Source organism: Lathamus discolor, chromosome 5 (genome assembly GCF_037157495.1).
Source record: "Lathamus discolor isolate bLatDis1 chromosome 5, bLatDis1.hap1, whole genome shotgun sequence".
In the NCBI taxonomy this organism is placed as follows: Eukaryota; Metazoa; Chordata; class Aves; order Psittaciformes; family Psittacidae; genus Lathamus; species Lathamus discolor.
In genome coordinates, this window is record NC_088888.1 from 74,146,950 (window position 1) to 74,163,345 (window position 16,396).

Here is a 16,396-nt window from a genome sequence, read left to right on the forward strand (position 1 = left end):
AGGCAGTGGAGTAGACATATGAATATATTACATATGATTATCATAAAATTATGGCCTGGAAATTGAGCAGTCATGCTGCTGCATTTTAGACAGTACATTTATAATAAGCTGTAATAAAGTAAACATTTTGAATGGGTATAAGAAGAGGCATTACTTGCAATCACAAATGTGCATTTAATTCATGCTTTTGAAGCTCAATTTAACAAAGCAAACAAATTTTCTTGTGGTGTTAACACAGTTGTTCTCAGTGGTGAATTTTGATTTGGGGGTTGGGGGGAACTTTAAGTTAAACTGGCTGTTCGGGATCTAAATGAAGAAAAGCAATATGATTCACAATGGCTGTAATTTGAAAGCTGTGTATTGTTGCAAGTAAAAGTGGGTTTAAAAGACTCACTTGCAATTACTTGCTACTTTGGATTCTAGTTTAAATTTCTTTTGGTTTCTTCTGGTATCATTCGGTGTCTTTCCAAAAGAGTATAAACCCATGGTTTCTAAGAATGTTTCACAAGCCAGATAAGCGATGTCTTGAATTAGGTTAAGGGCCCCATCCTGGTAACACTAGTGTGGGCTAATTGATCTTATGAAGCTACTCAGATGTGTGTAACTTACAAGGGTACGAGTTTGTAGAGCAGGGGCCCACATGAATAGCAATCAGATACCATCTGATTTATAAAAGTAGTTTTAATTCAGACAACGCAGAAAGGCTGCTGGGAAGCTCCTAATAGCCCGGCCCCAGGGAGTCTCCCTGTAACCCATCCCTGGCAGTGTGACAGCAAGTGATAGAACCCCTTGTAGGGAGTAAGAAGGACAGATAAAATTAAATTGATTTGGACACCTGCAGTAGCAATAGGTCGGGTACAAAGAAAAGATGAAAAACATTCATATGAGAATGTACACTGTAAAGTCTATGTGTGATAAGCACAAATATTTGTCAAGAGAGCCATCATTACAGAGGTGAAATCCAACATGTGAAAGGCAAAAAATGTAAGAAAAACTCTTCATCCTGTTCTGGCACAGTCATCTAGGTTCTCTTTCAGTTATTTGAGGGATAGAAATAGCATTTCCAAAGGCTGTAAAATAGCGATAGCATTGCTTTGTCTCTGGAAGATTAGTTTGGGTTTCTGCTTATAAATTATTAAAGGGATCTCAGCTACTCTGTGTCACAGGATTTCTTGGTAGCATGAGTACCTGAGGGGTACCTGAGGGGTAATTAGGTTTAGAGAACCTAATGGGGGGTAAATGCTTTCCCTGTTGTGTGACCACAAACCATCTTTCTCTGTTTCCCCATTTGCAAACTGAGAATAATAAGCCTTGTGCAATTCATAATTTATGAATGAGCTAAGTGATGTTTTCGAAGTATATTCTTTACTGTTGGTGCGTAACTCTTGTCTCCTGGATCTTTGTGTCTTAGCATGCAGCATGCTCAGTTTGGGGCCGTCTCCGTTTTGCAAAAGCAGTCCAAGTGAACAAACACAAATGAGGGTTAAGGCTGGCTTTTCACGAGCTAGTTCATGTCAACTAGAAATACAGTCCTCAAAGTATAATCAGTTGGCTGTGGGTGAAATATTTCCTCCCAGAATCATTTCTACATAGTGATTTCAGCTTTTTCTGTCAACTTGCATTGTATATCCCTGTGCTATCTTCCCCCCCTGTACCATTGCTTACCTTCCTAGTGAGGGTAGCATTCTTAGAAATCTCCGGTTGGATTCCTTGTGTTTCTGTAACCTGCTGAACAGTTCTGCAGTTTGCTGTGTGATTTTACTACTCTGCTTGTATCTGCCTGTTTTCCTTTGGTACTTTGATGTCCTCAAGTTTCAGTACTGACCCCGGGGATCATTAGCGGCACAGTTATTCTTGGTGTGCCAAATCCAAGGTGTCTGTCTCTGGCCTCTTCAAAGCTACCCAGGTCCTTGTGGTGAAGCATTGTTCTTGCCTCTTCTACAAATTAATGAGCTGCAGAGCAGGTGAAGCTCTGTTTGCACCTAATACACATCTTCTCTACAGTAAGTTCACACTGATGCTTGGTTTGAGAACTCTGTCACTGCCTGAGTGTTTACTGCAGTTCTTCCATCCCCTAGAGTTTCTTCCTCTTTCATCAGCACATGCTGAGGGTCAGAATTATATGAGTTGCTTTTTTAATATGACTTCATTAAGAACTTATTGCACTGGGGGCATGCCAGGTTCATGAGTCCTCAGCACAGAATTCTTCCATTTTTCACTTTTTACAGAAGATGTAGAAAGTGAACTTTTTCCTTTAATCCTTGTGATTAGAGTGACTGGGCAAGGGATATCGATCTTGGAGGACAGCCTTTTATTACTTTGTTTCTTTTAATTGTTCAAGATCTGTATGGACCCTCGGCTCTCTGTTTCTTGCTCTTGATGATGATTAAAAGAAAATAGGTTTTTGAAAAGCTTAAAGGTTCCCTCAGGGGTTAGGTAGAGATAGCAAAGTCTAGCAGGAAGGTCAGCTGCTCTTTGAGTACTGTAGATGCCCAAGTTATAGTGCCCAAAAGTGTTCAAAGACTTTGTTGGTTTGCTGTGGCTGACCAGGTTTTCCCATTCAGTAAAACGGGAAGTATAGAAAAAGCATATCGTGAAGAATGTTCATCACTGAGCAAAGCATTTGTGCAAATACAGATGCAGTTCCACATCCTCAGCTTCACAGTTGCAAGATACCTGCTTTGTTTAGATACCAGTCTTCGTCTGAGAGTCCTAAACAAAGCTCAGGAGAGCATGAGTTACTTTCAGATAGTTCAGATGGTGTTGCAAGGTCAGGTGTACAGGATACATTAAGAATTCTATTTCTAGCTGGTGCTGAAAGTCATTAAGCTTGTGATATCACTGATAAGAGGAAGGCTTTTTATTTGAGATGTTTCTAGCAGTCAGTTGTCAGGAAAACCACAGGACTCCCAACCATTCAGTGTATCAGAAAACTGTATCCGTATGTAAAAACCGTATGTAAAAACAGGGGATTCTTTGAGAAAATATTGTGTGTTAAAGAATAAATCAGAAACTGAGCACCAGACACACTGGAAGACCGGAAAAAAAAATCAAAACAAAAGCACCCCAAATGCCCAATTTAAAAAAGCCTCACTCGTGTGATTTTGACACGTGGTGTTTTTTTCTTTTTGGCCTTTTCCATGATTTTCCTGTGCTTGCTGTCAGCATTGCGGTTTAATGTGGCGTGAATAAAAATCTTAAAATTTTGATATTTCTTAGTGTTCCTTCTAGGAATGATATCTCGAAACTGGAGCATTTCCATTTCCTATGTACACAAGGAGCAGTGTAGTTACAACTTGGATGGCTTCATTAATGTTAAATAAACATATCAGCTGCATTGTGTTTACCCAAGCTGATAACCGTTTGTTGGATAATATATTACTTAAAAGGAAACACAATCAGTATGTTTAATTTAGCAACAGAATTGGTTACCAGTGTTCTTATTTTACTTTTGACAAATCTATAGTTTTGTAACATAACTTATTGAGTGTCATATTAAAAGATGGATATTAAGCTACATTACAAAATCTGGTTTGGCTTGAACAAAAGCGTGAAGCAGATTATTTAACTGAGTAACTTTTGCCAGTTGACAGTATTAATATTTGAAGTCCTGTGTAATGGTATGAACAGGCATTTAATAACCATCACTTAATTTTTTATAGTTCTTTGAGAAGTTTTACTGTGGAAAACATTAGATACTTTATGTGAACAGGGAAGAAAGTTCTTTAAAAGTATCTGAACAAGCTGTCCAAGAATTAGGAAGAAGCTCTGAAGGAACAGCGTGGGATCTGTATTAGGTACTGTGTTGTGCCCTGGAAGTATTGGGCTACATGGCTGCTGACTCTTCAGGGTTGTCTTAGTCAGATCATTAGCATTTCTTATATTCATGTCCTCATCTGTAATCACATGTAAGACTATTTTCCCAGGATAGTTCTTGCCCGTACGCATGGGCATGCACTAAAACCATGCACTTCAAGCTTTGCTTTAGGTATATTCTCGAACTAGATGGGAATCCTGTTTCTCACACCTCATTTCCTCTCAGTTGCCTCGGTTTGTCATGAAGGTCCTTGGGGTTTGCTTGTCACCTTTCGGTCTTCAGAAAGATCTCATTTTGAGTTTGTCTTACCTTTGTATCTTCAGAAGCTGTTTCTTTTGTAACTGTTGCTTCTTTATGTTTTTTCTCTCGATGCAGTTCCTTCAGGGAGTCTTGACCCCTTGTTTCTTAGATTCCCATATAATTCTTCTTTCTGTTCCCTGACTTGTCATTGCTGCCCTGACTGCTATGGAGTCATAGTACCAGTGGGCAGGTTTTTTCTCTCTGTTGTCTAGGACATTCCACGTTGCTTGAGAAGTTTAGAAATAAAGTCTATAGTAGTACATGGCAGCTGTGGGCAGTCACAGCATTTGAGAGTAATGCAGAAGTCAGGATTTGAGATGTGCTATTTTGCTACTAATAAGCCTTATTTCCTAAACTGTTACTTGTGGCTGAATATGTTCCAATTCCCTCAGGACAAGGAGCTTGCAAATGTCATATTTTTTTGACAGTTCTTTGAAAAATGTGGTTTGATTTTTGCAGGATGGCTGAGTAGAGAAGGTACGGGCTCTAGTTCTCCCACAGTAGGAGACTGAGAAGCAACCAAACGGTTTCTCTCTCATGATTGCACAGGTGATCATTTATGTTGGCGTGTGCTGCTTTCACAGCAGAGGAAAGTTAGTTACGATATCAGAGAGAGGAAGAATTACTTTCCAGGCTTACACAGCAGCTCCAAACTTTTCTACCCTCCAAGCATTAGAACTTGGGTTTAAGAAAATGAAACAGCTTACGTACCTTGAGCATATCAAAAAGGAATGCCTTCACTGCACGTGCCAGCTATAAAGAGCCAGATTCCTCTTGTAAAATGGAAAGCCATTACATTTAGAATCTCTCTTGCATGTGTGTTATGGTTCCTTTTTTAAATTCTGAATTTAGAAATAAACATCTTTTTAATGTCAAGATTTCCACTGCTACTTTTGCTTGTTTGTTCTTGCATGGAAGTCAACATTTTCTGCATCTACTATGATGATCATTTCTTCTGGGATCTTAGAACTAAGCTGGTGACTAGAGATGTGGAATAAGCAATAGAAATAGGTGAATTGAAGAATCATTCTCTTTCTATAAATGTTTGGTAATAAAAGGGAAAGTGCAACAAAAAGGCATTTAAAAAGAGGAAGGATTTGAAATAGAATGTAGGACTTTGCTTACAAACATCACTTTCTTTAAAGGGGATTATTTACAGAGCTAAAAATCATTTCAATTGCTTTGAAAAAAATATGCATATGGAAATATAGGGCTTCTTTTAGTCAAGGCTCCATTTATCTAAAAGTTTACCTCCTTTTTTCTTTCTAAAGAACTCGAATATGGGGAAGGTAGATGCATTTGTAAAGTTTAAACTTGGCCATTGTAGACATGCTTTCTTCAATATTAACTTAATTACCTTAAAATCTAAATTCCCATTGCTAATACCTATTATGTAAATTAGTGGCTTGCCCAGAAATTTCATTCTGCTTTGGTTATGTTTAAGGGTGATGAGACTAATTTTTGAGTGAAGTCTTCACAGAAAATATATATGCTTCAAATAAATGAATTGTTGGAATGATGGACCAGTGTGATGATGAAATGCACTGTGAAGATGCGCAAAAAAGCCTTGGCCACTGATAGCCTTGGCCACTGATAGCCAGCAGAGTTAATGCGGGCATGTTTATGGGACTTTAGGTAGCTCCATTAGATGTAAATGGTTTCTTTTTCAGCTGGATATATTGTATTTTCACATTTTGCTCTAAATTGACGTAAAATGTGGCTGCATATAAACACACTGTTGCGATTCATCTCAGAACGGCTCCATTATTTTCTCAGGTGAGATAATTTGAGATGGATTAGGTACTTCACTTTTTTCAATATGTTTTGAATTTCTTTCAGAACATAGGAATGGAAGGAGACTGGAAAATGGGAGATTTCCTAAACCTTAAATGTCATCATTCTTAGTAAAAGAAATAAGCTTACCCCACCAAAGTTTTTTTTCCTAGTGGGTAGCCTAGATTATGATGGCAGTGGGAAGCCTTTATCCATGGGGAGAGGAGGATAGCTGTCACCTTCATGTAATCTGACATTCTTGGGCAACTTTTCCAATCACATCTTGTAATCTCTCAGTAACATAGTAACTCAGCTTCTAAGGGGAAGCTCATCTATAATTTGGGGACGTGGTTTCTGCTGGGCAAGTGAGCCGATTCCTGATAAGTAGATCAAATGCAGTTAGGAATGACGAGTGCTCTTGCTGAGGAATAATTTCCTTCATCTTTAAAGGAAAGCAGTGTGCAGGTTGGCGTTCGTCCTTGCCTATGGCACAGTTATGGCCCAGACTAGAGACACTGTTCTGATGCGCACCACCTCGAACAGCCTCATGTTGGAGACGTGATCCTCTGAGCTTCTAATCCTCACTCACTGTCTGAGAATAGGCTAGGGAATAAATATTTCATTAAGGGAGGCTTTGTGAAGTCCTTAGTGTGGAGCGTCCATCTTGAAATTGCTTAATGCAGGTTCGAGGTATTTTAACCTACTGTATAGCAGAAGCATTGGCACTGTAACAAAAGCATTGCTGCTGATGAGGATAAGCATTTTGGCTGAGAACTGCAATCGTCCCTAAGATGGTTCCACCATTTCTGTGAAGCACTAGCTAGAAATACCAGTCATTTCTCAGGAAGAGAAATGATGGTGCGTTACTCAGATACTCTGTGGACTGTAATATTTAAAGGGGAGAAGGAGGGATGAACTCCATACAGCAAAGGGAGAACCAAGAAGACACTGCTCTGAGCAGCTAAAAATTAATTCTCAAAGGGAAGGAAATACAATACAGTTAAATCTGATGGTTTCCCACTTTGAAGTACCAGGAAGTAGTATTCAAGTAATAGGTAGATGCAAGGTGTAAATTATGGGTACAAGAATCACTATGGACTTGTTTAGTCCTGTGCGTAAACCATTCCCATTTGGAAGTCTACTAAGGCAAAACAGTAGAAGAGTATTTTTAATGCTGAAAAGTTTTGCTCAGAGTACTTGTAGTTTTGATAAAATGCCTAGTTATTCCTAAAATGTTCATTAATATTACAATAAATATATTTGCAAGGCTTGAGGTCACTTAACAAAGTATAGGGATGAGTAGGTGCTGTATTTCTTCCTTTGTAAAATATTTACTACAGCTTGCATTTGTTAAAGACTCTGATCACCAGTTTTCTAATGGGAAAATTCATTTAAGTCAGTGCTCTGGCAGGTGCTCATATTTTGTGGAAAGATCTATCTTCCAGATTGCTAATGAATGGCCAAGCAAATGTCTAGGTAGTTAATAATCCTGCTTAATTGCCACAGTCAGATAAAGCTGCCATCTAATTTATTGCTATTCTGAGCATCTGAACACTAGAATGATAAACCATGAGAAAGCCTTATGAGATGGTTGGTTAGTTGAAGTCATTGCCTGCAGTTTTATGCTTTTCTCTCTCTAGCAGGTGATCCTTCTAACATTTCCCTGCTTGGCGGAAAATCAGATACATGGTCATACCCCTTGCTGCCCCCGCTTCCACTAGGCAGCTGTTTTCCGAGTAATATACCTTCCCAAGGCACTGCGCAGCCAGGTTTCTTCCTGCTTTTAGTATCCATAGTTGCACTAGAAAAGGATGTTGTGTTTTACTGCATACACTTACTGGAACATAAATAAGTCCACAAATGTGTGTCAGTCAAACATCTGGACTGTATACAGCTTTTCAATGAGGATGGAAAGAAGTGCCGTGCTGTGCAAAGCATGCTGCGAAGGAAGAGATTGCTGATCTCGGCAATCGGTTGATTTCATCTGCGTGCTCATCAGCAGATGCAAACTTCACTTATGGCTTAAATGATTTGGGGAAAAAAGCTTTTTGCAGATGATGGAATGGATGAAGAAACAATGTGTGACACAGAAACCTGACTTCTACTCTGTTAGTCCTGCAGCAGGACAGGCCACAGTTGTAAGCGGGTTTAACAAAATTATCATGTTCACTTGACAAGTAAAATCCCAGGTCTCTCTATCCGGGAACAAACACAAGTATTCAGGGTAAATACCAAGAAAAATGTTAGGTTTCTGCTTACCAAATTAAGGATAAATCCTGTACCATGCAGTATAGGAGGACTCAGTTCATGCTCAGGACGTTTTCGTGAGTTAATTGCCTTTACCTGGGAGTTAATGAAAAAGAGGTTCATGGGTTTTTCCACTGTATGATGTGCCATTAAGCTGTCTGGAGACAGTTATGGCCTTTTTCAAATCTGCATCCCTCTGACAGTAGTAAATTCCTGTGTCACCACTCAGGAGCAAGTAGACAACAGAGGTGAAAAATTATGCTAATGAATTCCAATAACCTGTCCCTTTTTATGAGGGCGCTTATGCATAAGATTCTGAATCCTAAGTGTTATATTACCTTGTACAGCTTTTCATTGGTAAACTATAGCAAACTAAATGGAGCTAGCAGTTAAATACAGCTTTATAGTTCTGAAGAGGCCCTTTAGAACAAAGTGAAGTATATGGATAAAATTGTTAAAGCGTTAGATAAGGTTCTTGGGTTACCATGGTTACTTGAAAATTTTGCATTGTATCATAGATTAGGATGCATGGGATGAAGTAGCCAAAACAACTAGAAAGTCCAATGCATATAAACTACATTTCCAAACCACAAGCGTTGCCAAATAGAAAGACAAATAGCTCAGGATATTGGCTGCTGACAAATCTATGAATCAATAAAGCGAGGCCTGAAGGAGATTTAGAATGTATGGGATATGCAATTCCGCATTATTTTGGAGTTACAGTCTTAATTTTTAAAGACAGATGAAGACAAAGAATAAAAGAAAGATCCTCAGTAATGTAAGGAGTGGAATGATTTTCCACAAGCTCTTTCTGGTATTGAAATCAGACATTTGGCTTTGAGACCTTCAACAAAGAAGGTTGATGAAACATGGATAATACATTTCGTGCACTTAGGCTGGCAGTGGCACTTACACTGGAAGCAGTTTATTCCCATGGAAACCTATTTGCATCTGGGCCAGAAGTGACTTTTTTCCCCCTCTGTTAGAGCTGTTGATGTTTTAGCATAATATAATTGCTGTATATTGACAGCAGATTTGAAAAGTATTTTTTAAATGTTGAGTAGCTGAGCATATGTAGAATGGAGATGTAGTCTGTGCAGATTTTCTGTGTAGGATGGAGGCATGAAAAATGCCGGCAGCTTTTGATCCTCTGTGTTATTTATCCCTAACAGAAAGAAGAAAAAAATTAATTATAATATGCTTATCCCAAACAATTTTTTTTTAACAGGTGACAAAAGAACTGAAACAGTACGACAATAAAATTATAGAGTGCAAGTTTGAGAACAACAGCTGGGTCTTCATGAGACAGAGAATAGACAAAAGCTTTCCAAATGCCTACAGCACTGCTATGGGTGAGTAGATTGGTTTGCTTTAGAAGTTTTTCAGGCTCAAATTTTAGGTTTGCACTGTTCTAGTTTAAGGAGGACAGGCACTCTGTGTTCTTATTTTTTAGCTTGAGTCCTGACTTCTCGAACTTATTATAGTAATGCCTCATCTTGCGAATGCTTATGTTGTGTTTAACTTTTATATAGCAGGAATCCTTTGGCTTCAGATTTATTTGATGAAGTCAGTTAAACAAATACTCTGATGCAGTATTTAACAGATTACGGAGAATCAACTGCCTCAGTCTTTGCAGAACTGCAAACACTTGCTCCAAGAGACTCTAAATGGCAGGGCATGCCTTTTAAAGTGAGACCCTGGGAAGGATTTATTTATGATAGCTTTGCAACAGCAGTTGCTGTGTTGGCTTGTTGGGAGGTAATGCAAACTGGCACGCTATGAGTTGAATTTATTGAACAAGAAATCCTTTATAATTTCACCTCTATTCAAAACACCGAAATCAGTATTTGGCAGATGGGCTAGAAAATTAATAAGGGAAAATGTCATCTTAAGTTTCTACAGTAGTTGTACAAACAATGAAGAAGGAAACAAATGAAAGGAGGGGGTATATCCCTGCAGAACTGTGGGAATTTTATGTTTCTCTACCAAAAAATGTTTTGCCAATTACTGTGAATTCAATGATGTTGTTTACTTTCAGGTGAAGTATAAGAGTTTGAATGAAATGTGTGTGAGGCTGAATAGCAATAGTCATGTTGGAACTGACTTATTAAGTGCCAAAATGAAGTTTACTCAAATTTAGAGACCATGCTATTTACTAGGGCATACATAGATGATGTAGGGTTTTCTCTGAACCATTCTACTTGTATTTCTGCCTGAGCAGTGAGATTTTCTTGAATAAAAAACAAAAAATGTGGTCATTTTGTCAGAAGATAATAAATCTGTTGGCACCTTAGGGAACCAGCACAGAACGTACCTGAAATATTTGCCGAGCAGTCCTGTCAGGGAAGAGGAATGGGCCACAAAAGTCATACAAGTACAAGCACGTTTCTTTGTCACCATGACCTAGATTTCTCTTTTCTCTTTCACCTTAATGTTTCAATAGTTAGTTTTCCTTGGAGTTTCCTCTGAGGAGTAGCATATTCTTCTTTCCTTTCTTCATAACAGCATATGTAGTTGCCCTTTTCCTCTTCTCATGTTCTCCGTTTGTAGAGCGCTTATGTTATTCCTGACCTTTTTTTTTCCCCACCAAAACATAGTGAACTTCCTAAAACTGAAAGAAAATTAAATGCTACAGGAAGAACTGTTTTGTAAGAAATATTTCAAGTTTTTCATGGGAATTTTCAGAACAGAAAGTTTTCTTTTGGCTTTAAATTTTCACTTTTGCCCATTTGTCAGAATCTCCACAAGTTGCATTTTCTCATTTGAGATTTCCATTGTCTTCTCCTCTGGATCCTTCCTCCTCTGTTCTCTTTCTTTTGATGAAAAGTACTGTTTGTTTTTCCGTATGGTTGAAATAGCAACAACCTAAGTACCTGTCTCCAACTTGCTTTTGGACTTTGATACCTTTGAAATTGAGGAGTTTTTGAGTGGTTAAGCTAGGACAGGCCCTAAAAGTTGATGCAGAGTTATACCATTGTGGCACAAATTCTGTTCCTAAACTACTGATAATCATAATGCTTTCCAATTGCCGAAGTCATGTACAGTGCAACTTTTAAAGCACCTTTTCACCAAAGAAATAAATGAGATTAAAAAAGTGCTAGGAAGGTGTTTTGTTAATTGTAAAGTAATGCTTTGAATGGTTCTAGAATTCTGCAGGGAAGAAAGGAGGTTTTTTAAGAGTCATTGTTATTTGTGACAATGCTCCATTACAAGTACATTTTAAGGAGTCTTAATATTGTTTAGTACTCTAGGGGATCAGTAGATCATTTTGCATGGAAATTGAGTCCATACTGAGGCCAATCCACACATGCATAATGAATTACCCTCTGATAATTTTGTACTTACTTCCAAGATAGTTGTAGGAGTCCTACTTCATTTCTTGCTCTTTATTTTTTCCCTCCTCCTTAAGTCTCTGGGGAGGATTAATTAGAGGCGTATAAAGTTACATAGGGAAAGTATTAAAAATATTCAATTTGTTTTAAGAGAAGTAAGCCTTTTTATTTGTTCCATAAAATCCTGTGGGCCTTTACTTACAAGCTACAACCTGGGGAGTCATGTTAAGTAATTCAGGTGTGCTTGTACATGCATGCCTTAACCACCATGCAGCACTCCAGCCTTACAGTACACATGTAGCTTGCTTGTTGTCTTCCTGCCATAAAAAGGTATATGGGTTAAAAAAAAACACAGGCATTGTGGGTTTATGGTATTGATGGTACTTAGTGGTGAAGAAAAGTTACCTTAATTCAGAGGTTTTCAGTATTGGGCCGATCCTGGTTCTTGCTGTTAGGATTTAATGAATGTTTTAAAACCATGTCTCACAAGGCCTTCATTGCTGTTGCTGCCTCGGTAGGATGTCAGTTCTTGGTGTTTTTATAGTTGCCCCATGAAGCCTACACACACACACGTGCCTTTTGTTTGCTTTATAAAGAGAGATTCCATGACATAGGGGCCCACTACATGCTTTGCTCTCTGAGGGGCAAAGCAGGGACACTTGACTCCTGACACAACCGTCTTGTGAAAGTCCACCTTTAAGGCTGAATACTGGAGCCAAAGTACGTTATTTATTTTGCAAAGAGGGGATGAAATTATTGAAGTGCTGACTGAAAAAACTCGGTTTAGTGACTTAAGATCATGTTCTTTATTCCCAGCTGTATGCAACAGCATCCAGAATCCAGTCACAAAGGAGATGCTGTTTGAGTTCATTGATAGATGTGCAGCAGCTTCTCAAGGACAGACACGGAAACACCACCTCGATCCTGACACTGAACTTATGCCACCCCCACCACCCAAAAGGCCACGTACCATACCATAAGGCCTTGATCTCAGCAGATAGTGTTTACAGTCCTGCAGAAGGAGAAACACAAGTGTGAAGGCTGGAAGAGAAAATCTGAATTGCTGTAAATACGTGGGTATGGGGTTTTGATTTTAGAGGGGTTTGAGTGGGTTTTTTCCTCCCAAATTCCACATACAAATGGACATTGTTTTTTAACTGATAAAGTCAACCTTACCATGTGGTATTTGAAAATAAATTTTCCAAAGGTCTAGACGAAAACAGTACAATGAAGTCAATGGAAAGCTGCCTTGTTTATATACAGATCTCTTTTCACCTTTAATTTATAATGTCAGCAATCTGGAACTGAGAACGCATTGGGATGCTTTACTTTTTAGAGGCTGTGCTTAAAAAGAAGAAAACAAAAAGCGGAAGTGTTTCTTTGTTATTGTTGTTTAACTGCTTGCAGTTTGTCACCCGTAGTATAACTGATCATGGTTTCCCTGCGTTTCTGAGACTTGTGTTTGACAGTGAACAGCAGTGTTGTTTGTGCTTTATGTTGGTTCAAAACTAAACCACCTTAGATTTCACTAAGTTCAAAATTAGCTGGGGTTTTGTTGTTGAAATACAAAAAATGTGAATCCTTCTTGTAAATAGCATCACTTTGAAAGACGATGTGCTGGGTGTTTGGTTACCACCCCCTCCCCCTCACCCCCCCACCCCGGTTTGAACTTAACACACCATATGTATAGTGGGCTGATTTTAGCTTTGCCTTCCTAAGTTTACCTGTAGATAAGGAATACACCAAATCCTTAGTATTAAGGTCTCTGTTAGGAGACTGTAGTACAGGGCTTATTTCTCCACAGTGATACCATTGTAAATATTACTAAAAAGTACACATCACTGTGATATGCAAGAGTAATAATCAGTGTTAATCATAATGTCTTAGTTCCAGGCACAAAATGGCAAAAGAAATGCCAGACAATGCCTGTGTAAACTACCAGAGAAGGTACTTTCAGTGGGAGAGAACCACATCAGGCAGAAATGATCCTGGTTTAGGTAATTGCAGGGCAAAAATAAGCCATTTAGGGGGTGGATGAGTGTCCCAGGGAACAGGATGCTCATTTCCAAAGGTGGAGTTGGCTGTCCTGTGGCACCGTGCTCCTCCTCTGGCTGACTTTCTTTCATACCAAATGAAGAAGCACATGAATGCCCAGACGGCTGTTGTTGCAGCACACTGGCAGGTGTTCCTAATATTCATCCTGAGAAGCTGCATTCTGAGTGTTGAAGGGAGGAGTTATTCTGAGCTAGGATTAATTGGAAACCAAATGCAGATTCTAAAGTTTACTGTGCATTTATCAAGCAGGGATCAAATTGGCTCTTCCTCTAGTTTACTTAGTGTGTGAGTCTTACGTTCATTCAGCAAGCTGATAAGCAAAGCTCATAAATTTGTTATAACTAAACTGCATTTCTGTTTTGACGAGTTTTAACGTTAGTAAGAAAAATTAACTCCTGCTTTTTTTCTTTTTTCTGTATTTTCTCTATGGAAACTTTATGAGTGTCCATTGTGGTGGCTTCTCTAGTTGTTTCAACCTGTTGTATAAATGCACACAGCATCGTTTAGGTGGCGTTCCTAGCATCTCTTTCTGGGGTATTCCATACATGTTTTAGGGAACTGAAGGAGTTACGTAAGTTACTTTTTATACTATGGTAAAACTTGAGGGGAAAATAATGTATTCATCAGAAAAAGTTGTTTTTTTCAACTGTACATAGTTTCTGCGTATTATCTATAGAAAAGATATAATTATCACCTATGCAAGGGCACAAAATTATATCCTAAGAAGAGCCTTATGAGTTTGATGTGAAAACCTATGCAGCCTCTGTGCATCCGGCATCAAAACACACAGTTAATTATTTCTCCAGATTATACTTGTCATTGAGATTGTCATAACATACACTTCATCACTGATCTTCATGGTTCTATGGCAGTTGCAATGTGTGTGATGATTACAGCCTTCTCTGTGAGGTTAGGACATTTCATTCTTGCAAGGATGTGTCCTGGTTATTTCCTTCTTCCTCCTTCCCAGCTCTTGCATCTTGTATTTCAACAAGACCTAGCTCTTCCACTTCAGAGCTGTAGCACCACAGGCTGTCTTTCACATGCATTCCACCAAGCCCATGGATGTGTTGTGGCCCTTGTATTTTTGATAGCGTGTTTTTTTTCCCACTCTCAGCTTAAACTGGATATTTTGAAAGAATAATGTCTCTGAGAAGGTTTAGAGCTCCACATTAGTATGTGATTATTGAACTCTTCTTGCACCATGACCTGTAGATTTTTAGAGAGGTCAGTTGCCTTAGCTTTTCTGGAAAAGGAAGCTACTGGAGAAGGGTTTAATGAAGAACCTGATGAAAACAAATAAAATTTCACTTGGTCCAGATGGGTTTAATCTGTGAGAAATGCAAACCTCCTCTTGTCTGCTACTAGATGTTTAAGAGGTTGAAGCTAAGAAGCAAAGAGGAGTCTGTACCAGGAAAATAATGATGATAAAAAAAACAACAGCCTAACTTGTCTATTCTTTGGTGTACAGCATGAATCCATCCACTGTTTTGTCATTTGTTAAATATATAATTAAAATTTGGTTTCAGTGGAGTTTCCAGAAAATGTAAGTACATTCCTCTACAAACTGTGTATGAAGTATTTTAATAAAATCAATGGTTTAAAATACCTTTCCTAAGGATGTGTTTGGTTTTGATGTCTGTGCTTTCCTGGTGCCAGTGCAAACACAAGGTTACTGTGGTAGTATTGCTGTTTAGTCCTTGAAGAAGGTTTATCTATGTTTTTCAGAGGTTGGTGGCTTTTCTGTCAGGTAGGAACACCCCAGCCTGGAGGTGGGCATGATCCATTATGCCGTTCTTAAGTACAATTTGTTCTTCCTGCAACCAGAACCAGAAAGGAACCAAATGGTGCTTGAAGCACATGTTTTATGGCAGGCTGACATTATGTAGTTTATCCATTCAATGTTAAGTGCAGTTGCATGAAAAATTGTGCAAGAGGTCTGCATGGGTCTTCCGTGACAGTTTATCATGCAGCATGACCCTAAAGCTGGTAACTCACCTACTTGGACCGACTCCTGGACTTGTGTTGTAATAAGGCAGTTTCCTTTTTCAGGTTGCAGCTGTCTAGAGGCAGGAACTAAAAAGCCCATCTTGATTTTTGAAATGTCCTTCTAGTTAAGATCCTGCCTTTGCTGCTGGTATGTTCTTGTTACATGTGCAATTCTTATGGTGCTTCCCTCGACTGTTTCTGATTTTCTACTGTTTTGAGTGTGAATGTCAAACCAGATCTGGCACTTGAGCACACTGTTGTGGTTGTCGTGTCCCCCACAACTGGGAGGTATGATAAGTTCTCTAGCCTCTACTTGGTACTCCCCTCCATGCATTAAGGAAGCAGGTTGATACACCCAGCCATCACATCACACTGTGTAGTTTGTGTTGGCTTGCTTGTTCACTGAAGCAGTCATTCAGGATCCCTGCTTGTCGGTTTTGTGCCTAATAGGTGTGACTTTATATTTGCATAATGTATAGCTGTACACACCAAATATTCACGAAGGCATTGGCACAGCTAGCTTATTCCCTCGGGTTTATCTGTAGTCAGTATAGAGAGAATGAAAGCCCAAGTCCAGTTTGTTCCTCCTGCATCTCTCCTGCAGATGTCTGCCTGTCCCTTCACTGTTTCCTCTCAACTCTTTTTCAGTTGATATGATGTGTTTCATTTATGTCACTCCACTGTGTTATTGTGAGCACAGTGTTAAATGTTTTTATTGAGAGCATCAAAATTCTTGCAGTGGTCGATTAAATTTATAATCTCATTAAAAGTATCCAATTAGCTGGTCAAGAGCTATTTATTTTCCATAGATTATATTGCGTACCTTGGGACAGCTAATCAAATCCTAAATCTAAGCAGTTCTCTTAACCTGCTTGACAGTAAC

General features: G+C 38.8%; 1 protein-coding gene across 4 annotated transcripts in view; it reads left to right on the forward strand.

The window, feature by feature from the left end:
* RNGTT (RNA guanylyltransferase and 5'-phosphatase) overlaps positions 1 to 15,132 on the forward strand; it is a 192,070-nt gene extending 176,938 nt beyond the window's left edge. For all 4 annotated transcript variants that reach the window (XM_065681256.1, XM_065681254.1, XM_065681255.1 and 1 more), the window contains 2 exons: positions 9,366 to 9,489; positions 12,286 to 15,132. In XM_065681256.1, coding sequence (XP_065537328.1) covers positions 9,366 to 9,489; positions 12,286 to 12,449 — 288 coding nt within the window. In that variant the 3' untranslated portion in view covers positions 12,450 to 15,132. The remainder of the gene's footprint in view (positions 1 to 9,365; positions 9,490 to 12,285) is intronic.
* The last annotated feature ends 1,264 nt before the right edge of the window (positions 15,133 to 16,396 follow it).